The sequence below is a fragment of the Procambarus clarkii genome, chromosome 12 (genome assembly GCF_040958095.1).
Source record: "Procambarus clarkii isolate CNS0578487 chromosome 12, FALCON_Pclarkii_2.0, whole genome shotgun sequence".
Lineage (NCBI taxonomy): Eukaryota > Metazoa > Arthropoda > Malacostraca > Decapoda > Cambaridae > Procambarus > Procambarus clarkii.
The window spans coordinates 8,682,499-8,698,716 of record NC_091161.1 but is presented as its reverse complement, the minus strand read 5'-3'; the positions used below and the strand labels follow the sequence as shown (position 1 = coordinate 8,698,716).

Below are 16,218 nucleotides of genomic sequence, written 5' to 3'. Positions count from 1 at the left end.
GACACGGTGACCCATTTGTATTAAAGCGCCTCTGTCTACAACAGTGACAGGCGAGACACGGTGACCCACTTGTATTAAATTTATAATAGTATTCCATTTCCCTCGTCCAAGAAATCCGTCCTCTCAATCCCAACTTTATTTTCCATCTTTTTGGCCATAAATCCGTTTTCTTTGACTCTGTCTGTTTCTTCGATGTCTGACTAACGTTTCTTGTAGTTTGTCTCTTAAATGATTTATTTTGTTTGCTTTTCTCTGGTCCTTCCTTATATTTGGTTGTTTGTCACCGTTTATTGTTTATCATTTTATGTGTACGTTATCTTCGTTTGTTCCTCTCGTCTCTTTATTGTTTACTTCATCTATGTTGTTTTTCGCATTTTGTTTCTGAGACTCCTTGCTACTTTTTAAGGCGTTAGGTTTCTCTTGTTTCTTCTTTTATTTGTATTTCCTCTATCTCCTCTTTTATGTCTTCTATTTCCTCTTCTTTCATGTCTTCTATTTCCTCTTCTTTCATGTCTTCTATTTCCTCTTCCTTCATGTCGTCTATTTCCTCTTCTTTCATTTCTTCTATTTCCTCTTCTTTCATTTCTTCTATTTCCTGTACATTCTCCTCTAGTTTTCTCTCAATCTTCTTTTCCTTCACTGCCTCTATTTCTTCTACTTCCTCCATCATTTGTTCTATCTCTTCTCTCTCACGCACCCCCTCCTCATTTTTCACTTCATTCTTTACTATCTCCTTTTTCTCTTCCTCTTCCATCCATTTATCTTCCTCTTCCATCCATTTATCTCCCACGTTAGTGTTTAGTTTTTCCTTATTCTTTTCCTTTTCTACTTGAGTGCCATCTATTTCCTCGAGTTCATCATCTTCATCTCCCTCCTCTGGATATGCCTTGGACATTTTGCCTTTTGTCTCTGGTCCCTTTTCCTCCTCCTTATACAACTGAGGGATCCCCTGATCCTCGGACAACTGAGAGATTTCCTGCTCCTCGGACAACTGAGAGATTTCCTGCTCCTCGGACAACTGAGAGATTTCCTGCTCCTTGGATAACTGAGGGATCCCCTGCTCCTTTGATAACTGAGGGATCCCCTGCTCCTTGGATAACTGAGGGATCCCCTGCTCCTTGGACAACTGAGAGATCCCCTGCTCCTTGGATAACTGAGGGATCCCCTGCTCCTTGGATAACTGAGGGATCCCCTGCTCCTTGGATAACTGAGGGATCCCCTGCTCCTTGGATAACTGAGGGATCCCCTGCTCCTTGGATAACTGAGAGATCCCCTGCTCCTTGGATAACTGAGGGATCCCCTGCTCCTTGGATAACTGAGGGATCCCCTGCTCCTTGGACAACTGAGAGATTCCCTGGTCCTTGCACAATTGCAGGATCCCCTCCTCCTTGCAGTACTGCAGGATCTCTTCCTCCAGTCTCTCATCGCTCGCTCCCCGGGCCCCCCCTGTAGCCTTGTGTCAGTGGATGAAGTCCCTCTCAATGCTGGCCAGGATGTGTTGTTCGTTCTGGTCGTACCGGAGGGGCGACTTCACGCCCATCGGGTCGTCCCCGTCCATCCTGTAAACGACAGAACAGGTTAGCTAGGTCGTGGAAAGTAGTTACTCATTTATTTAAAGTACAATGGGTTGCGTATAAGCACGGATTTTTGGGGATTAATTGGTACAATCTTGAAAGGCCTCAAGCATGCATGGCGTTTCGGACAAGTTTTAAACGTAAACAAGAGCTGTAGTAAATTAGCCTAGTCAAAGAGGTGTTTAATTAAGGTGTCTGGACCTAGCTAATCAAATGACAGATAGCCAGGTGGTGGGATTGGTTAGCCATAATCGAAGAGGTGTTAAGATGCCTAGAAATGGTGAGTAAGAGTCGGTAACTTTGTTAGATTTGTTGAGAGTTAGCTAAGAGGTCGTTTACAATGTCAAGGGGTTCGGTAGACGTTCTTAAAAATTATAATAAAGCTGTTAAGAATTGTTCGAGTGATCTTATGGACTTAAAAGAAGTTGATCTTGTTGTTTGAGGGAGGCAAAGATGTGTTAGAACTTGTTAAATTATTGTCAGTGAAAGAATTATATGAATCATGTTTAATGTGTACAACTACAGACAATAATTAAACATCAAATGTCATTGAAAATCAATTGTCACTTTTTCAGAGTTAAAAAACTATTTTAGAGTGCCCGCAAATAGTTAGAAATTGTGAAATGTTCCCTGTGCTTCTTAGAGGTAGATTGATATATGCTGCATGGCATACTTATATGTAGTGGTCAAGTAACATTAAGTAACACTTAGTTCTGTTGAGGAATTGTTGCAACCAACAACAGCAATTGCCTGGATGTCCTGCAAAAAGGATAAGGAAAGATAATCTCCAGTTTAATTGATTAGTGAGAAGTGTAAGTTAATTGAGCAACTTAAGGATTAAGGGCTGAGAAGTTTCTATACAAGTTAAGCAAGAGTAAGACATTATAGCTGTCGTGACTGTGTCTGTGTATGTCAGCCAATTATGTCACTTGTCAGTAATTTAACTGGCTTAACTAAACGTATATTAGGGTTGAATTCCTGAATCCATCATGAATACCTCTGTAAGTTCTCCAGTCAGCACATTCTCTTGATTTGTCACTCCGCAAAAAATCCTACCTCCTAACCTAGCCTAACCTAGCATTTCCTAGCCTAACCTAGCCTAACCTAACCTTACCTAGCCTTTCCTAGCCTAACCTAACCTTACCTAGCCTTTCCTAGCCTAACCTAACCTTACCTAGCCTTTCCTAGCCTAACCTAACCTTACCTAGCCTTTCCTAGCCTAACCTAACCTTACCTAGCCTTGCCTAGCCTAACCTAACCTTACCTAGCATTTCATAACCTAACCTAACCTAACCTAACCAGAAATGCACGCACCCAAGCAACCCACTTAACCTATCGAGTCTGATTCGCATAAAACAGAGATATGATTTATTTATTTATTTCTATATATACACAAGGGTTCTTACATTCTAGTTCAGCCACTATAGCAAGCATAGCATTTCGGGCAGGTTCTTAATCCTATGTTCCCAGGAATATGACCCGCCAAATCGTTTAACAACCAGGTACCCTATTTACTGCTGGGTGAACAGAGGCTGCAGTTAAGGATTGGCGCCCAGTCAATCTTCCCCGACCAGGATACGAACCCAGGACAAAGCGCTCGCGATATGTCAGGCGAGTGTCTTACCACTACGCCACGGAGACTGCCAGTAACTGCTATGTGTACAGTATGTTTACTTATACTTAGGGAGCCGGTCGGCCGAGCGGACAGCACGCTGGACTTGTGATCCTGTGGTCCTGGGTTCGATCCCAGGCGCCGGCGAGAAACAATGGGCAGAGTTTCTTTCACCCTATGCCCCTGTTACCTAGCAGTAAAATAGGTACCTGGGTGTTAGTCAGCTGTCACGGGCTGCTTCCTGGGGGTGGAGGCCTGGTCGAGGACCGGGCCGCGGGGACACTAAAAAGCCCCGAAATCATCTCAAGATAACCTCAAGATAGATAATCATAGTAGGCAGCATTTGTGTCTCTGTTTACCATCTATATCTTTAAGAGAGAGAATGTTTGTGTGTGTCTGTGTTCGAGGGTGCGGGCCAGACGCTTAGGGGCTGCAACCTGTTCTCTTATAAATTACGTCTGAATTTGGCCGTTTGCCCGTATATGGCCGAAAACGGACGTAATTTAAAAATTAAAAATAATTCGAAATAAATTTTGGATTATTTTCTCCAAAACAGCAAGTTAAGGGTCCTCTGGTAAGTTAGGAGGGCAGGAAGTTCTCCTAAGGTTTCAAGTCTCCGTGGTGTAGTGGTAAGACACTCGCCTGGCGTTTCGCGAGTGCTATGTCATGGGTTCGTATCCTGGCCGGGGAGGATTTAATGGGCGCAATTCCTTAACTGTAGCCTCTGTTTAACGCAACAGTAAAATGTGAACTTGGATGAAAAAACTATTCTTCGCGGCGGGGGATCGTATTCCAGGGACCATAGGATTAAGGACTTGCCCGAAACGCTACGCGTACTAGTGGCTCTACAAGAATGTAACAACTCTTGTATATATCTCAAAAAAAAACGTCATGAAAACCATTATATGAAAGTTTCCTCTCCTAACCTAACCAAGTAAGCCTCAAAAACTCAAAACAGAAAACGGGACAGTATGTCACTTTCGTGAACCGATTTCATTTTCTTGTACGACAATATTTGGCCTTAGGTAAAGTAGAGGTCAAAATGTGACGTGCTATCAGGAGGACTTTTCCTATTCAGAATCCCAACGACGGCTACGAAGCCTGAAATGTGGGTTTGATTGTCCATAGAGTGCTCGTGAGAATCCCAACGAATAAAAAAACACTGTACTCCACTTCATATAGTCTAGGGTAGCTGCACTAATGCAGATGTACCTCATATCTTAATAAAAAAAAAAAAATAAAAATAAAAACTGAAAGCACTAGTTTAAAAAGCTATGATTTGTTCAGATCTGAAACCTATATCTAAGGGCAGCACAAAACGTGGACCAGACTGTGCGACACAGTGGTTGCCAGGATCAGGTTGGGTTACCGTTACCTGTGGCAGGTGGCTACCGTTACCTGTGGCAGGTGGCTACCGTTACCTGTGGCAGGTGGCTACAGGTGACGGATCTCACAATCCTGAGCACTCCGGGTGCAAACTCTGTGAGCAGGAACTGCGACATGATCTCCCACACTACACCACCGAATGCCCAGTTATTAGACCATTCAGACCAGTTGGCACGAGGTACCTGGAGCTTTGCAATTACTTTATTCACTCTCGTGTTCTTGAAGATATCCTCACAGTGTACCCAAAATTTGCCAATGCAGGCTACTGAACATATGGCCCTGTATGACTAACCATCCTGCGAGATGGGGAGTTTTAGTATGACTGCTATCTTATCCACTCTTGTGTTGATGATATCCTTATAATGCACCCAGAGTCTGTCAGTACAGACTACTGATCACATGCCTCGGTATGACTAACCAACCTGTGTGATGGGGATTTTTTTAGCATCACGTAGGTAGGTTTTTTACACTGTACTCCCCTTCATATAGTCTAGTGCAGCTGCACTAATGCAGATGTATCTAAATGTATTAATACAAAAAAATGTTACTGACGTTGACATTGACATTGATGTTGAATCAACATCGATTCAACATTACTCGAACATATTTTGTTCGTGAAATCAATAGCTACAATAGGGAGTTCTCTCTCTCCCTCACAGAGGGAGAGAGAGAACAGAAGGGAGATAAAATCATGGAGAGAATGGGTGGGATGGAAGGAGAAAGAAGAGGAAGAGAGAATGGGAGGGGAAGAGAATGAGAGAACAAGAGGGAGGAGCGAGAATGAGAGAGAGAGAGAGCCACATTGGAGAGACAAAGAGAGACCCGGGCCACGCCAGCCGCCCTCTACACGATAAGAGAGGTGGTAACACTAGACTTGGTTTACCTTTGCTTCAATATATTAATTTATAAATAGAAAAAAAATGTAACTCGATAATACACATAGGAAAAAGTAATTACCTTAGTAGAAATATACAAATATATCATTTAATTTAATTACTACCCCGTATACACAATCGAATCGCAAAGAAACATTATATAACTTCAAGAAAATTTCTAGAGCAGACCTGCGGGATCGAGCCAGATCCCGCTCCAATGAGTTTCTCATTACTACATCACGGTATTGTGGATTCCTCGAGCGTCTGACAGGAGAACTCCGTCACTCACACCCGAAGGAAGGAAAGGAAACTATCAGGGGGAAAGCACCAAGCCATTACGACTATATAGCACTGGGAAGGGGTCAGGATATGGATTTGGATTGGGAAGAGGGGGAAAGGAATGGTGCCCAACCACTTGGACGGTCGGGGATTCACTCACACCCGAGTGACCGCGAGTTACGTGGGAAAATAGGATTGAGTGCCAGTTGGGTGCCAGTTGGGTGCCAGTTAGGTGCCAGTTGGGTGCCAGTTGGGTGCCAGTTGGGTGCCAGTTGGGTGCGTGCAAAGTGCTAGTGAGATCGCGCGGACTCCATGTTGTGTTGCTAGTGTGCATGTAGTACTCACCTAGTTGTACTCACATAGTTGTGCTTGCGGGGGTTGAGCTCTGGCTCTTTGGGCCCGCCTCTCATCTGTCAATCAATCAACTGATTTTTTCACACACACACACACACACACACACACACACACACACACACACACACACACACACACACACACACACACACACACACACACACACACACACACACATACACACACACGGAAGACAAAAGAGTTAGGGGGGACATGATCACCACATTCAAGATTCTCAGAGGAATTGATAGGGTAGATAAAGACAGGCTATTTAACACAAGGGGCACACACACACAAGGGACACAGGTGGAAACTGAGTGCCCAAATGAGCCACAGAGATATTAGAAAGAACTTTTTTAGTGTCAGAGTGGTTAACAAATGGAATGTATTAGGAAGTGATGTGGTGGAGGCTGACTCCATACACAGTTTCAAGTGTAGATATGATAGAGCCCAATAGGCTCAGGAACCTGTACACCAGCTGATTGACAGTTGAGAGGCGGGACCAAAGAGCCAGAGCTCAACCCCCCCACAAGGACAACTAGGTGAGTACAACCAGGTGAGTACCAGAGTACCAGCAAGGACAGTACTAATCAATGAGCCTCCGCCCTGGACACAGACAACGAAGGTGTAGCAGCCACCAAGTCGAGCTGTGTAAAGTTCAGCCCTCGCTGGTGACATTATTAATGAGGGGGAGGGAGAGAAGGAGGGAGAGAGAGAAGGAGGGAGAGAGAGAAGGAGGGAGGGAGAGAGCATTAGAAGGAGAGGGAAGGGAAGGGAAGGGAATGAAATTATCAGGGAAAACACCAAGCCATTACAACTATATAACACTTGGAAGGGGTCAGGATACAAGGATTTGGGATGGGACGGGTGGTGGGGGGAAAGGAATGGTGCCCAACCACCTGTGGACGGTCGGGGATTGAACACCGACCTGCATGAAGCAAGACCCTCGCTCTACCGTCCAGCCCAAGTGATTGGGCAGAAGGAGAGAGAGAGTCGGCAGGGATGGACGTAATCTGCTGGGACCACTCATGTCTCTCTGTGGTCCATCTATGGATCATATCAGTATAGATGACACAGTTACAAAGGTGAAAGTTTCTCGCCCTAACACAAACCATCACCAGGAAATGTTCCTTTGTGCAGTATGACAAAGATACAGAAATACTGTATCAAAGATACAGTATTTCTGTATCTTTGTATCTTACTGTAGTAAGATACAGTAAGATACAAGATATGACAAAGATACTTCTCATTCACAGAAAATAAACATAGAACCCAAGACCCAATTTAGTGTTTTTGGTGGCACCTCTCTGCCCACAGCGACCACCGAGGGCGACACACAGGTCACCACAGGAACAGGTCGGTAGGAACCAGTCTCCAGAGCGGCCTTAAACACATGATACCTGGTTGATGGGGTTCTGAGAGTTCTTCTACTCCCCAAGCCCGGCCCGAGGCCAGGCTTGACTTGTGAGAGTTTGGTCCACCAGGCTGTTGCTTGGAGCGGCCCGCAGGCCCACATACCCACCACAGCCCGGCCCGAGGCCAGGCTTGACTTGTGAGAGTTTGGTCCACCAGGCTGTTGCTTGGAGCGGCCCGCAGGCCCACATATACCTGGTTGATGGGGTTCTGGGAGTTCTTCTACTCCCCAAGCCCGGCCCGAGGCCAGGCTTGACTTGTGAGAGTTTGGTCCACCAGGCTGTTGCTTGGAGCGGCCCGCAGGCCCACATACCCACCACAGCCCGGTTGGTCCGGCACTCCTTGATAAGTCAAGCAACAGGATACAGGTTGACGCCGTCAACCTGTATCCTGTCTCCTGTCCCCAGCACCCAACTTTACTTCTGTACATTTGTTTGCCTTAAACTCAAGTAGCCACTGCCGAATCCTCCTTTAATTCTAAGCATTCTATAGTTTTTTCATCGTTTATATTTTCCTCATAATTTTTTTAATCAGTGAACACTGAAAGGAAGAGTTCTGTTCCTATGATATTCGTATGGATTAAGAACATAAGAACATAAGAACAAAGGTAACTGCAGAAGGCCTATTGGACCATACGAGGCAGCTCCTATCTATAACCACCCAATCCCACTCATATACTTGTCCAACCCACGCTTGAAACAATCGAGGGACCCCACCTCCACCACGGTACGTGGTAATTGGTTCCACAAATCAACAACCCTTGATTACAAAGAGGATTGTCTGAGGCCTTCCCCTCACTGTGACTGTCTTCTGTTGCAGAGTGCCTCCTCTATCTACTGTTGTAGAGTGCCTCTTTTATCTACTGTTGTAGAGTGCCTCTTTTATCTACTGTTGTAGAGTGCCTCTTTTATCTACTGTTGCAGAGTGCCTCCTCTATCTACTGTTGCAGAGTGCCTCCTCTATCTACTGTTGCAGAGTGCCTCTTCTATCTACTGTTGCAGAGTGCCTCTTCTATCTACTGTTGCAGAGTGCCTCTTCTATCTACTGTTCTAGAGTGCCTCTTTTATCTACTGTTGCAGAGTGCCTCTTTTATCTACTGTTGCAGAGTGCCTCTTTTATCTACTGTTGCAGAGTGCCTCTTTTATCTACTGTTGCAGAGTGCCTCTTTCATCTACTGTTGCAGAGTGCCTCTTTTATCTACTGTTGCAGAGTGCCTCCTCTATCTACTGTTGCAGAGTGCCTCTTTTATCTAATGTTGCAGAGTGCCTCCTCTATCTACTGTTGCAGAGTGCCTCTTTTATCTAATGTTGCAGAGTGCCTCCTCTATCTACTGTTGCAGAATGCCTCTTTTATCTAATGTTGCAGAGTGCCTCCTCTATCTACTGTTGCAGAGTGCCTCTTTTATCTAATGTTGCAGAGTGCCTCCTCTATCTACTGTTGCAGAGTGCCTCTTTTATCTAATGTTGAAGAGTGCCTCCTCTATCTACTGTTGCAGAGTGCCTCTTTTATCTAATGTTGCAGAGTGCCTCCTCTATCTACTGTTGCAGAGTGCCTCTTTTATCTAATGTTGCAGAGTGCCTCCTCTATCTACTGTTGCAGAGTGCCTCTTTTATCTAATGTTGCAGAGTGCCTCCTCTATCTACTGTTGCAGAGTGCCTCTTTTATCTACTGTTGCAGAGTGCCTCTTTTATCTACTGTTGCAGAGTGCCTCTTTTATCTACTGTTCTAGAGTGCCTCTTTTATCTAATGTTGCAGAGTGCATCTTTGATCTACTGTTGCAGAGTGCCTCTTTTATCTACTGTTCTAGAGTGCCTCTTTTATCTACTGTTGCAGAGTGCCTCTTTTATCTACTGTTCTAGAGTGCCTCTTTTATCTACTGTTGCAGAGTGCCTCTTTCATCTACTGTTGTAGAGTGCCTCTTTTATCTACTGTTGCAGAGTGCCTCTTTTATCTACTGTTGCAGAGTGCCTCTTTTATCTACTGTTCTAGAGTGCCTCTTTTATCTAATGTTGCAGAGTGCCTCTTTTATCTACTGTTGCAGAGTGCCTCTTTTATCTACTGTTCTAGAGTGCCTCTTTTATCTAATGTTGTAGAGTGCCTCTTTTATCTACTGTTGCAGAGTGCCTCTTTTATCTACTGTTGCAGAGTGCCTCTTTTATCTACTGTTGCAGAGTGCCTCTTTTATCTACTGTTGTAGAGTGCCTCTTTCATCTACTGTTGCAGAGTGCCTCTTTTATCTACTGTTCTAGAGTGCCTCTTTTATCTACTGTTGCAGAGTGCCTCTTTTATATACTGTTGCAGAGTGCCTTTTTTATCTACTGTTGCAGAGTGCCTCTTTTATCTACTGTTGCAGAGTGCCTGTTTTATCTACTGTTCTAGAGTGCCTCTTTTATCTACTGTTCTAGAGTGCCTCTTTTATCTACTGTTGCAGAGTGCCTCTTTTATCTACTGTTGTAGAGTGCCTCTTTTATCTACTGTTCTAGAGTGCCTCTTTTATCTACTGTTGCAGAGTGCCTCTTATATCAACTGTTGCAGAGTGCCTCTTTTATCTACTGTTCTAGAGTGCCTTTTTTATCTACTGTTGCAGAGTGCCTCTTTTATCTACTGTTGCAGAGTGCCTCTTTTATCTACTGTTTCAGAGTGCCTCTTTTATCTACTGTTGCAGAGGGCCTCTTTTATCTACTGTTTCAGAGTGCCTCTTTTATCTACTGTTGCAGAGGGCCTCTTTTATCTACTATTGCAGAGTGTCTCTTTTATCTACTGTTGCAGAGTGCCTCTTTTATCTACTGTTGTAGAGTGCCTCTTTTATCTACTGTTCTAGAGTGCCTCTTTTATCTACTGTTGCAGAGTGCCTCTTATATCTACTGTTGCAGAGTGCCTCTTTTATCTACTGTTCTAGAGTGCCTTTTTTATCTACTGTTGCAGAGTGCCTCTTTTATCTACTGTTGCAGAGTGCCTCTTTTATCTACTGTTTCAGAGTGCCTCTTTTATCTACTGTTGCAGAGGGCCTCTTTTATCTACTGTTTCAGAGTGCCTCTTTTATCTACTGTTGCAGAGGGCCTCTTTTATCTACTATTGCAGAGTGTCTCTTTTATCTACTGTTGTAGAGTGCCTCTTTCATCTACTGTTGCAGAGTGCCTCTTTTATCTACAAAGGAACTTTTCCTGAATTTTCTGTCATATTCTCGAGTGTGTTCACTAGTCTCATATGAGGCACTTTATCATAGTCCAAACAATACGTCCACTCTTCTCAGAACAATTTGATATCACAAACATGTATCGTGTTCTTCTTTTCTGTATATTGTCCTTTATCCACAACCTATGGATAAATAATTTAAATTTATGCCACAATTTATTTATATAAATTTATGCCACAATTTATCCACAATCGACTTGAGAATGGTCCAGGACGGACCGAAACGTCGTCGTCCCTTCAACTTCTAGTGTGTGGTCTGGTCAACATTGCCACTTTGTTTGGCTGTTTTCCAACTCTCGGGTAGTTCTCCTGTTTACTGGCTTGTTATATATTATGGTAGATGGGGCTCTGGGCATTGTCCGGATGTTGGGAGCCCTAGAACACAAATTTACCTTTAGAACATGCATTTTATAAGTCATCTTCGTGAGGTTATCTTGAGAGGATTTCGGGGCTTTTTAGTGTCCCCGCGGCCCGGTCCTCGACCAGGCCTCCACCCCCCAGGAAGCAGCCTGTGACAGCTGACTAACACCCAGGTACCTATTTTAGTGCTAGGTAGCAGGGGCATAGGGTGAAAGAAACTCTGCCCATTGTTTCTCGCCGGCGCCTGGAATCGAACCCAGGACCACAGGATCACAAGTCCAGCGTGCTGTCCGCTCGGTCGACCGGCTCCCATTCTGATAAGTATATTATTCCATAGACTTGGTGATGAACTTTTCATCTCCACAACCACATGGGGTGGATGGTAGAGTGACGGTCTCGCTTCATGCAGGTCGGCGTTCAATCCCTGACCGTCTACAAGTGGTTCGGCACCATTCCTTCCCCCCGTCCCATCCCTAATCCTCATCCTGACCGCTTCCCAGTGTTATATAGTCGTAATTTCTTGGCACCTTCTCCCGATAATTCCCTCCGTCCCGCCCTCCCCCGACGCGGGGCATTGGGGCTGATCCCCCTTGAGTAGGAGCAGTGGGGCCAGCCCTGATCATCAATTTCAGACCCCACAAACACCCACTTGTCACCCTGCAACCTTTAGTGACGCTACACCTAAGCCTCTGGCCTACAGGCGTGGATTGACAGACAGACAGAAATTCCAATTCTGTAGATAAAGATCTTCAGGGACTTGGATTGTTAGGTTTAGGTACTTGGATGGTTAGGTTCAGGCACTTGGATGGTTAGGTTCAGGCACTTGGATGGTTAGGTTCAGGCATTTGGATGGTTAGGTTCAGGCATTTGGATGGTTAGGTTCAGGCATTTGGATGGTTAGGTTCAGGCACTTGGATGGTTAAGTTCGGGCACTTGGATGGTTAAGTTCGGGCACTTGGATGGTTAAGTTCGGGCATTTGGATGGTTAGGTTCAGGCACTTGGATGGTTAGGTTCAGGGACTTGGATGGTTAGGTTCAGGAACTTGGATGGTTAGGTTCAGGGACTTGGATGGTTAGGTTCAGGCACTTGGATGGTCGTGTTCGGACACCTGGATGGTCGAGTTCAGACACCAGGATGGTCGTGTTCACACACTTGGATGGTCGAGTTCAGACACCAGGATGGTCGTGTTCACACACTTGGATGGTCGAGTTCAGACACCTGGATGGTCGTGTTCAGACACCCGGATGGTAGTGTTCAGACACCTGGATGGTCGTATTCACACACTTGGATGGTCGTGTTCACACACTTGGATGGTCGTGATCAGACACCTGGATGGTCGTGTTCAGACACCTGGATGGTCGTGTTCACACACCTGGATGGTCGTGTTCAGACACCTTAATGGTCGTGTTCAGACACCTGGATGGTCGTGTTCAGACACCTGGATGGTCGTGTTCACACACCTGGATGGTCGTGTTCAGACACCTGGATGGTCGTGTTCAGACACCTGGATGGTCGTGTTCAGACACCTGGATGGTCGTGTTCAGACACCTGGATGGTCGTGTTCACACACTTGGATGGTCGTGATCAGACACCTGGATGGTCGTGTTCAGACACCTGGATGGTCGTGTTCAGACACCTGGATGGTCGTGTTCAGACACCTTAATGGTCGTGTTCAGACACCTGGATGGTCGTGTTCAGACACCTGGATGGTCGTGTTCACACACCTGGATGGTCGTGTTCAGACACCTGGATGGTCGTGTTCAGACACCTGGATGGTCGTGTTCGGACTCCTGGATGGTCGTGTTCAGACACCTGGATGGTCGTATTCACACACTTGGATGGTCGTGTTCAGACTCCTGGATGGTCGTGTTCAGACACCTGGATGGTAGTGTTCAGACACCCGGATGGTCGTGTTCAGACACCTGGATGGTCGTGTTCAGACACCTGGATGGTCGTGTTCAGACACCCGGATGGTAGTGTTCAGACACCAGGATGGTCGTGTTCAGACACCTGGATGGTCGTGTTCAGACACCTGGATGGTCGTGTTCGGACACCTGGATGGTCGTGTTCAGACACCCGGATGGTCGTATTCACACACTTGGATGGTCGTGTTCAGACACCTGGATGGTCGTGTTCAGACACCTGGATGGTCGTGTTCAGACACCTGGATGGTCGTGTTCAGACACCTGGATGGGCGTGTTCAGACACCTGGATGGTCGTGTTCAGACACCTGGATGGTCGTGTTCAGACACCTGGATGGTCGTGTTCAGACACCAGGATGGTCGTGTTCAGACACCTGGATGGTCGTGTTCAGACACCTGGATGGTCGTGTTCAGACACCTGGATGGTCGTGTTCAGACACCTGGATGGTCGTGTTCAGACACCTGGATGGTCGTGTTCAGACACCTGGATGGTCGTGTTCGGACACCTGGATGGTCGTGTTCAGACACCCGGATGGTCGTATTCACACACTTGGATGGTCGTGTTCAGACACCTGGATGGTCGTGTTCAGACACCTGGATGGTCGTGTTCAGACACCTGGATGGTCGTGTTCAGACACCTGGATGGTCGTGTTCAGACACCAGGATGGTCGTGTTCAGACACCTGGATGGTCGTGTTCAGACACCAGGATGGTCGTGTTCGGACACCTGGATGGTCGTGTTCAGACACCTGGATGGTCGTGTTCAGACACCAGGATGGTCGTGTTCGGACACCTGGATGGTCGTGTTCAGACACCCGGATGGTCGTATTCACACACTTGGATGGTCGTGTTCAGACACCTGGATGGTCGTGTTCAGACACCTGGATGGTCGTGTTCGGACACCTGGATGGTCGTGTTCAGACACCTGGATGGTCGTGTTCAGACACCTGGATGGTCGTGTTCAGACACCTGGATGGTCGTGTTCAGACACCTGGATGGTCGTGTTCAGACACCTGGATGGTCGTGTTCAGACACCTGGATGGTCGTGTTCAGACACCTGGATGGTCGTGTTCAGACACCTGGATGGTCGTGTTCACACACTTGGATGGTCGTGTTCAGACACCAGGATGGTCGTGTTCAGACACCTGGATGGTCGTGTTCAGATACCTGGATGGTCGTGTTCAGACACCTGGATGGTCGTGTTCAGACACCTGGATGGTCGTGTTCACACACCTGGTTGGTCGTGTTCAGACACCTGGATGGTCGTGTTCAGACTCCTGGATGGTCGTGTTCAGACACCTGGATGGTCGTGTTCAGACACCTGGATGGTCGTGTTCGGACACCTGGATGGTCGTGTTCGGACACCTGGATGGTCGTGTTCAGACACCAGGATGGTCGTGTTCACACACCTGGATGGTCGTGTTCACACACCTGGATGGTCGTGTTCAGACACCTGGATGGTCGTGTTCACACACCTGGATGGTCGTGTTCAGACACCAGGATGGTCGTGTTCACACACCTGGATGGTCGTGTTCGGACACCTGGATGGTCGTGTTCACACACTTGGATGGTCGTGTTCACACACCTGGATGGTCGTGTTCACACACCTGGAAGGTCGTGTTCAGACACCAGGATGGTCGTGTTCAGACACCTGGATGGTCGTGTTCAGACACCTGGATGGTCGTGTTCAGACACCTGGATGGTCGTGTTCAGACACCTGGATGGTCGTGTTCAGACACCTGGATGGTCGTGTTCAGACACCTGGATGGTCGTGTTCACACACCTGGATGGTCGTGTTCAGACACCTGGATGGTCGTGTTCAGACACCAGGATGGTCGTGTTCAGACACCTGGATGGTCGTGTTCAGACACCAGGATGGTCGTGTTCAGACACCTGGATGGTCGTGTTCAGACACCTGGATGGTCGTGTTCGGACACCTGGATGGTCGTGTTCAGACACCTGGATGGTCGTGTTCGGACACCTAGATGGTCGTGTTCGGACACCTGGATGGTCGTGTTCAGACACCTGGATGGTCGTGTTCGGACACCAGGATGGTCGTGTTCGGACACCTGGATGGTCGTGTTCACACACCTGGATGGTCGTGTTCAGACACCTGGATGGTCGTGTTCAGACACCTGGATGGTCGTGTTCGGACACCTGGATGGTCGTGTTCAGACACCTGGATGGTCGTGTTCAGACACCTGGATGGTCGTGTTCACACACCTGGATGGTCGTGTTCACACACCTGGATGGTCGTGTTCAGACACCTGGATGGTCGTGTTCACACACCTGGATGGTCGTGTTCAGACACCTGGATGGTCGTGTTCAGACACCAGGATGGTCGTGTTCGGACACCTGGATGGTCGTGTTCAGACACCTGGATGGTCGTGTTCAGACACCTGGATGGTCGTGTTCACACACCTGGATGGTCGTGTTCAGACACCAGGATGGTCGTGTTCAGACACCTGGATGGTCGTGTTCAGACACCTGGATGGTCGTGTTCAGACACCTGGATGGTCGTGTTCAGACACCTGGATGGTCGTGTTCAGACACCTGGATGGTCGTGTTCGGACACCTGGATGGTCGTGTTCAGACACCTGGATGGTCGTGTTCAGACACCTGGATGGTCGTGTTCACACACCAGGATGGTCGTGTTCACACACCTGGATGGTCGTGTTCAGACACCTGGATGGTCGTGTTCACACACCAGGATGGTCGTGTTCACACACCAGGATGGTCGTGTTCAGACACCTGGATGGTCGTGTTCAGACTACTGGATGGTCGTGTTCAGACACCTGGATGGTCGTGTTCAGACACCTGGATGATCGTGTTCAGACACCTGGAAGGTCGTGTTCAGACACCTATTTAGAAATCGTTAACACTTTATAAGGCAATTAAACCACATTTCCGCCGTCAATGAAGTCGTTGGTTGGCGTAATAGGAGAGAATCCTACATAAAGGGAGGCATGGGGGGTTCGACCCCTGCCACCCTATGACACTCGCCGTACAGGAGGCCTGGTCGAGGACCGGGCCGCGGGGACGCTAAGCCCCGAAATCATCTCAAGATAAGAAGGTAGGTTTGGTATATTACACTTGAAACAACCTTATTATATTCTAAAGAGTCATAACTGTCCAATCTATCATCCGGTAATTACCAATCAGCTGTAATTGGACTCGGCTGACAATCAGAAATATCTAACAATCTCTCACTAGATAAGTGAACAAGTGAACTACCCTCCAGCAGTGCG

At 47.0% G+C, this 16,218-nt stretch overlaps 2 protein-coding genes across 2 annotated transcripts in view; both read right to left on the bottom strand.

The window, feature by feature from the left end:
- Positions 1–409: 409 nt before the first annotated feature.
- On the bottom strand, positions 410–1,425 carry LOC123772958 (uncharacterized protein PF3D7_1120000-like). Its single transcript, XM_069323532.1, has 2 exons — positions 1,393–1,425; positions 410–1,333 (listed from the first exon to the last, which is right to left on the bottom strand). Exons 1-2 carry the CDS (start codon positions 1,423–1,425, stop codon positions 410–412), a joined length of 957 nt encoding a protein of 318 aa, XP_069179633.1.
- LOC138363856 (cylicin-1-like) overlaps positions 1,338–16,218 on the bottom strand; it is a 120,708-nt gene continuing 105,827 nt past the window's right edge. Inside the window, exon 5 of the mRNA XM_069323217.1 lies at positions 1,338–1,559. Coding sequence (XP_069179318.1) covers positions 1,460–1,559 — 100 coding nt within the window. The 3' untranslated portion in view covers positions 1,338–1,459. The remainder of the gene's footprint in view (positions 1,560–16,218) is intronic.

Coding starts and splice junctions, on each gene's coding strand:
- LOC123772958 (XM_069323532.1), bottom strand. CDS start 1,425: ATGAGAGACTGGAGGAAGAGATCCTGCAGTACT. Junction 1,334..1,392: donor GGAAGAGATCCTGCAGTACT/GCAAGGAGGAGG, acceptor CAGTTGTCCAAG/GAGCAGGGGATCCCTCAGTT.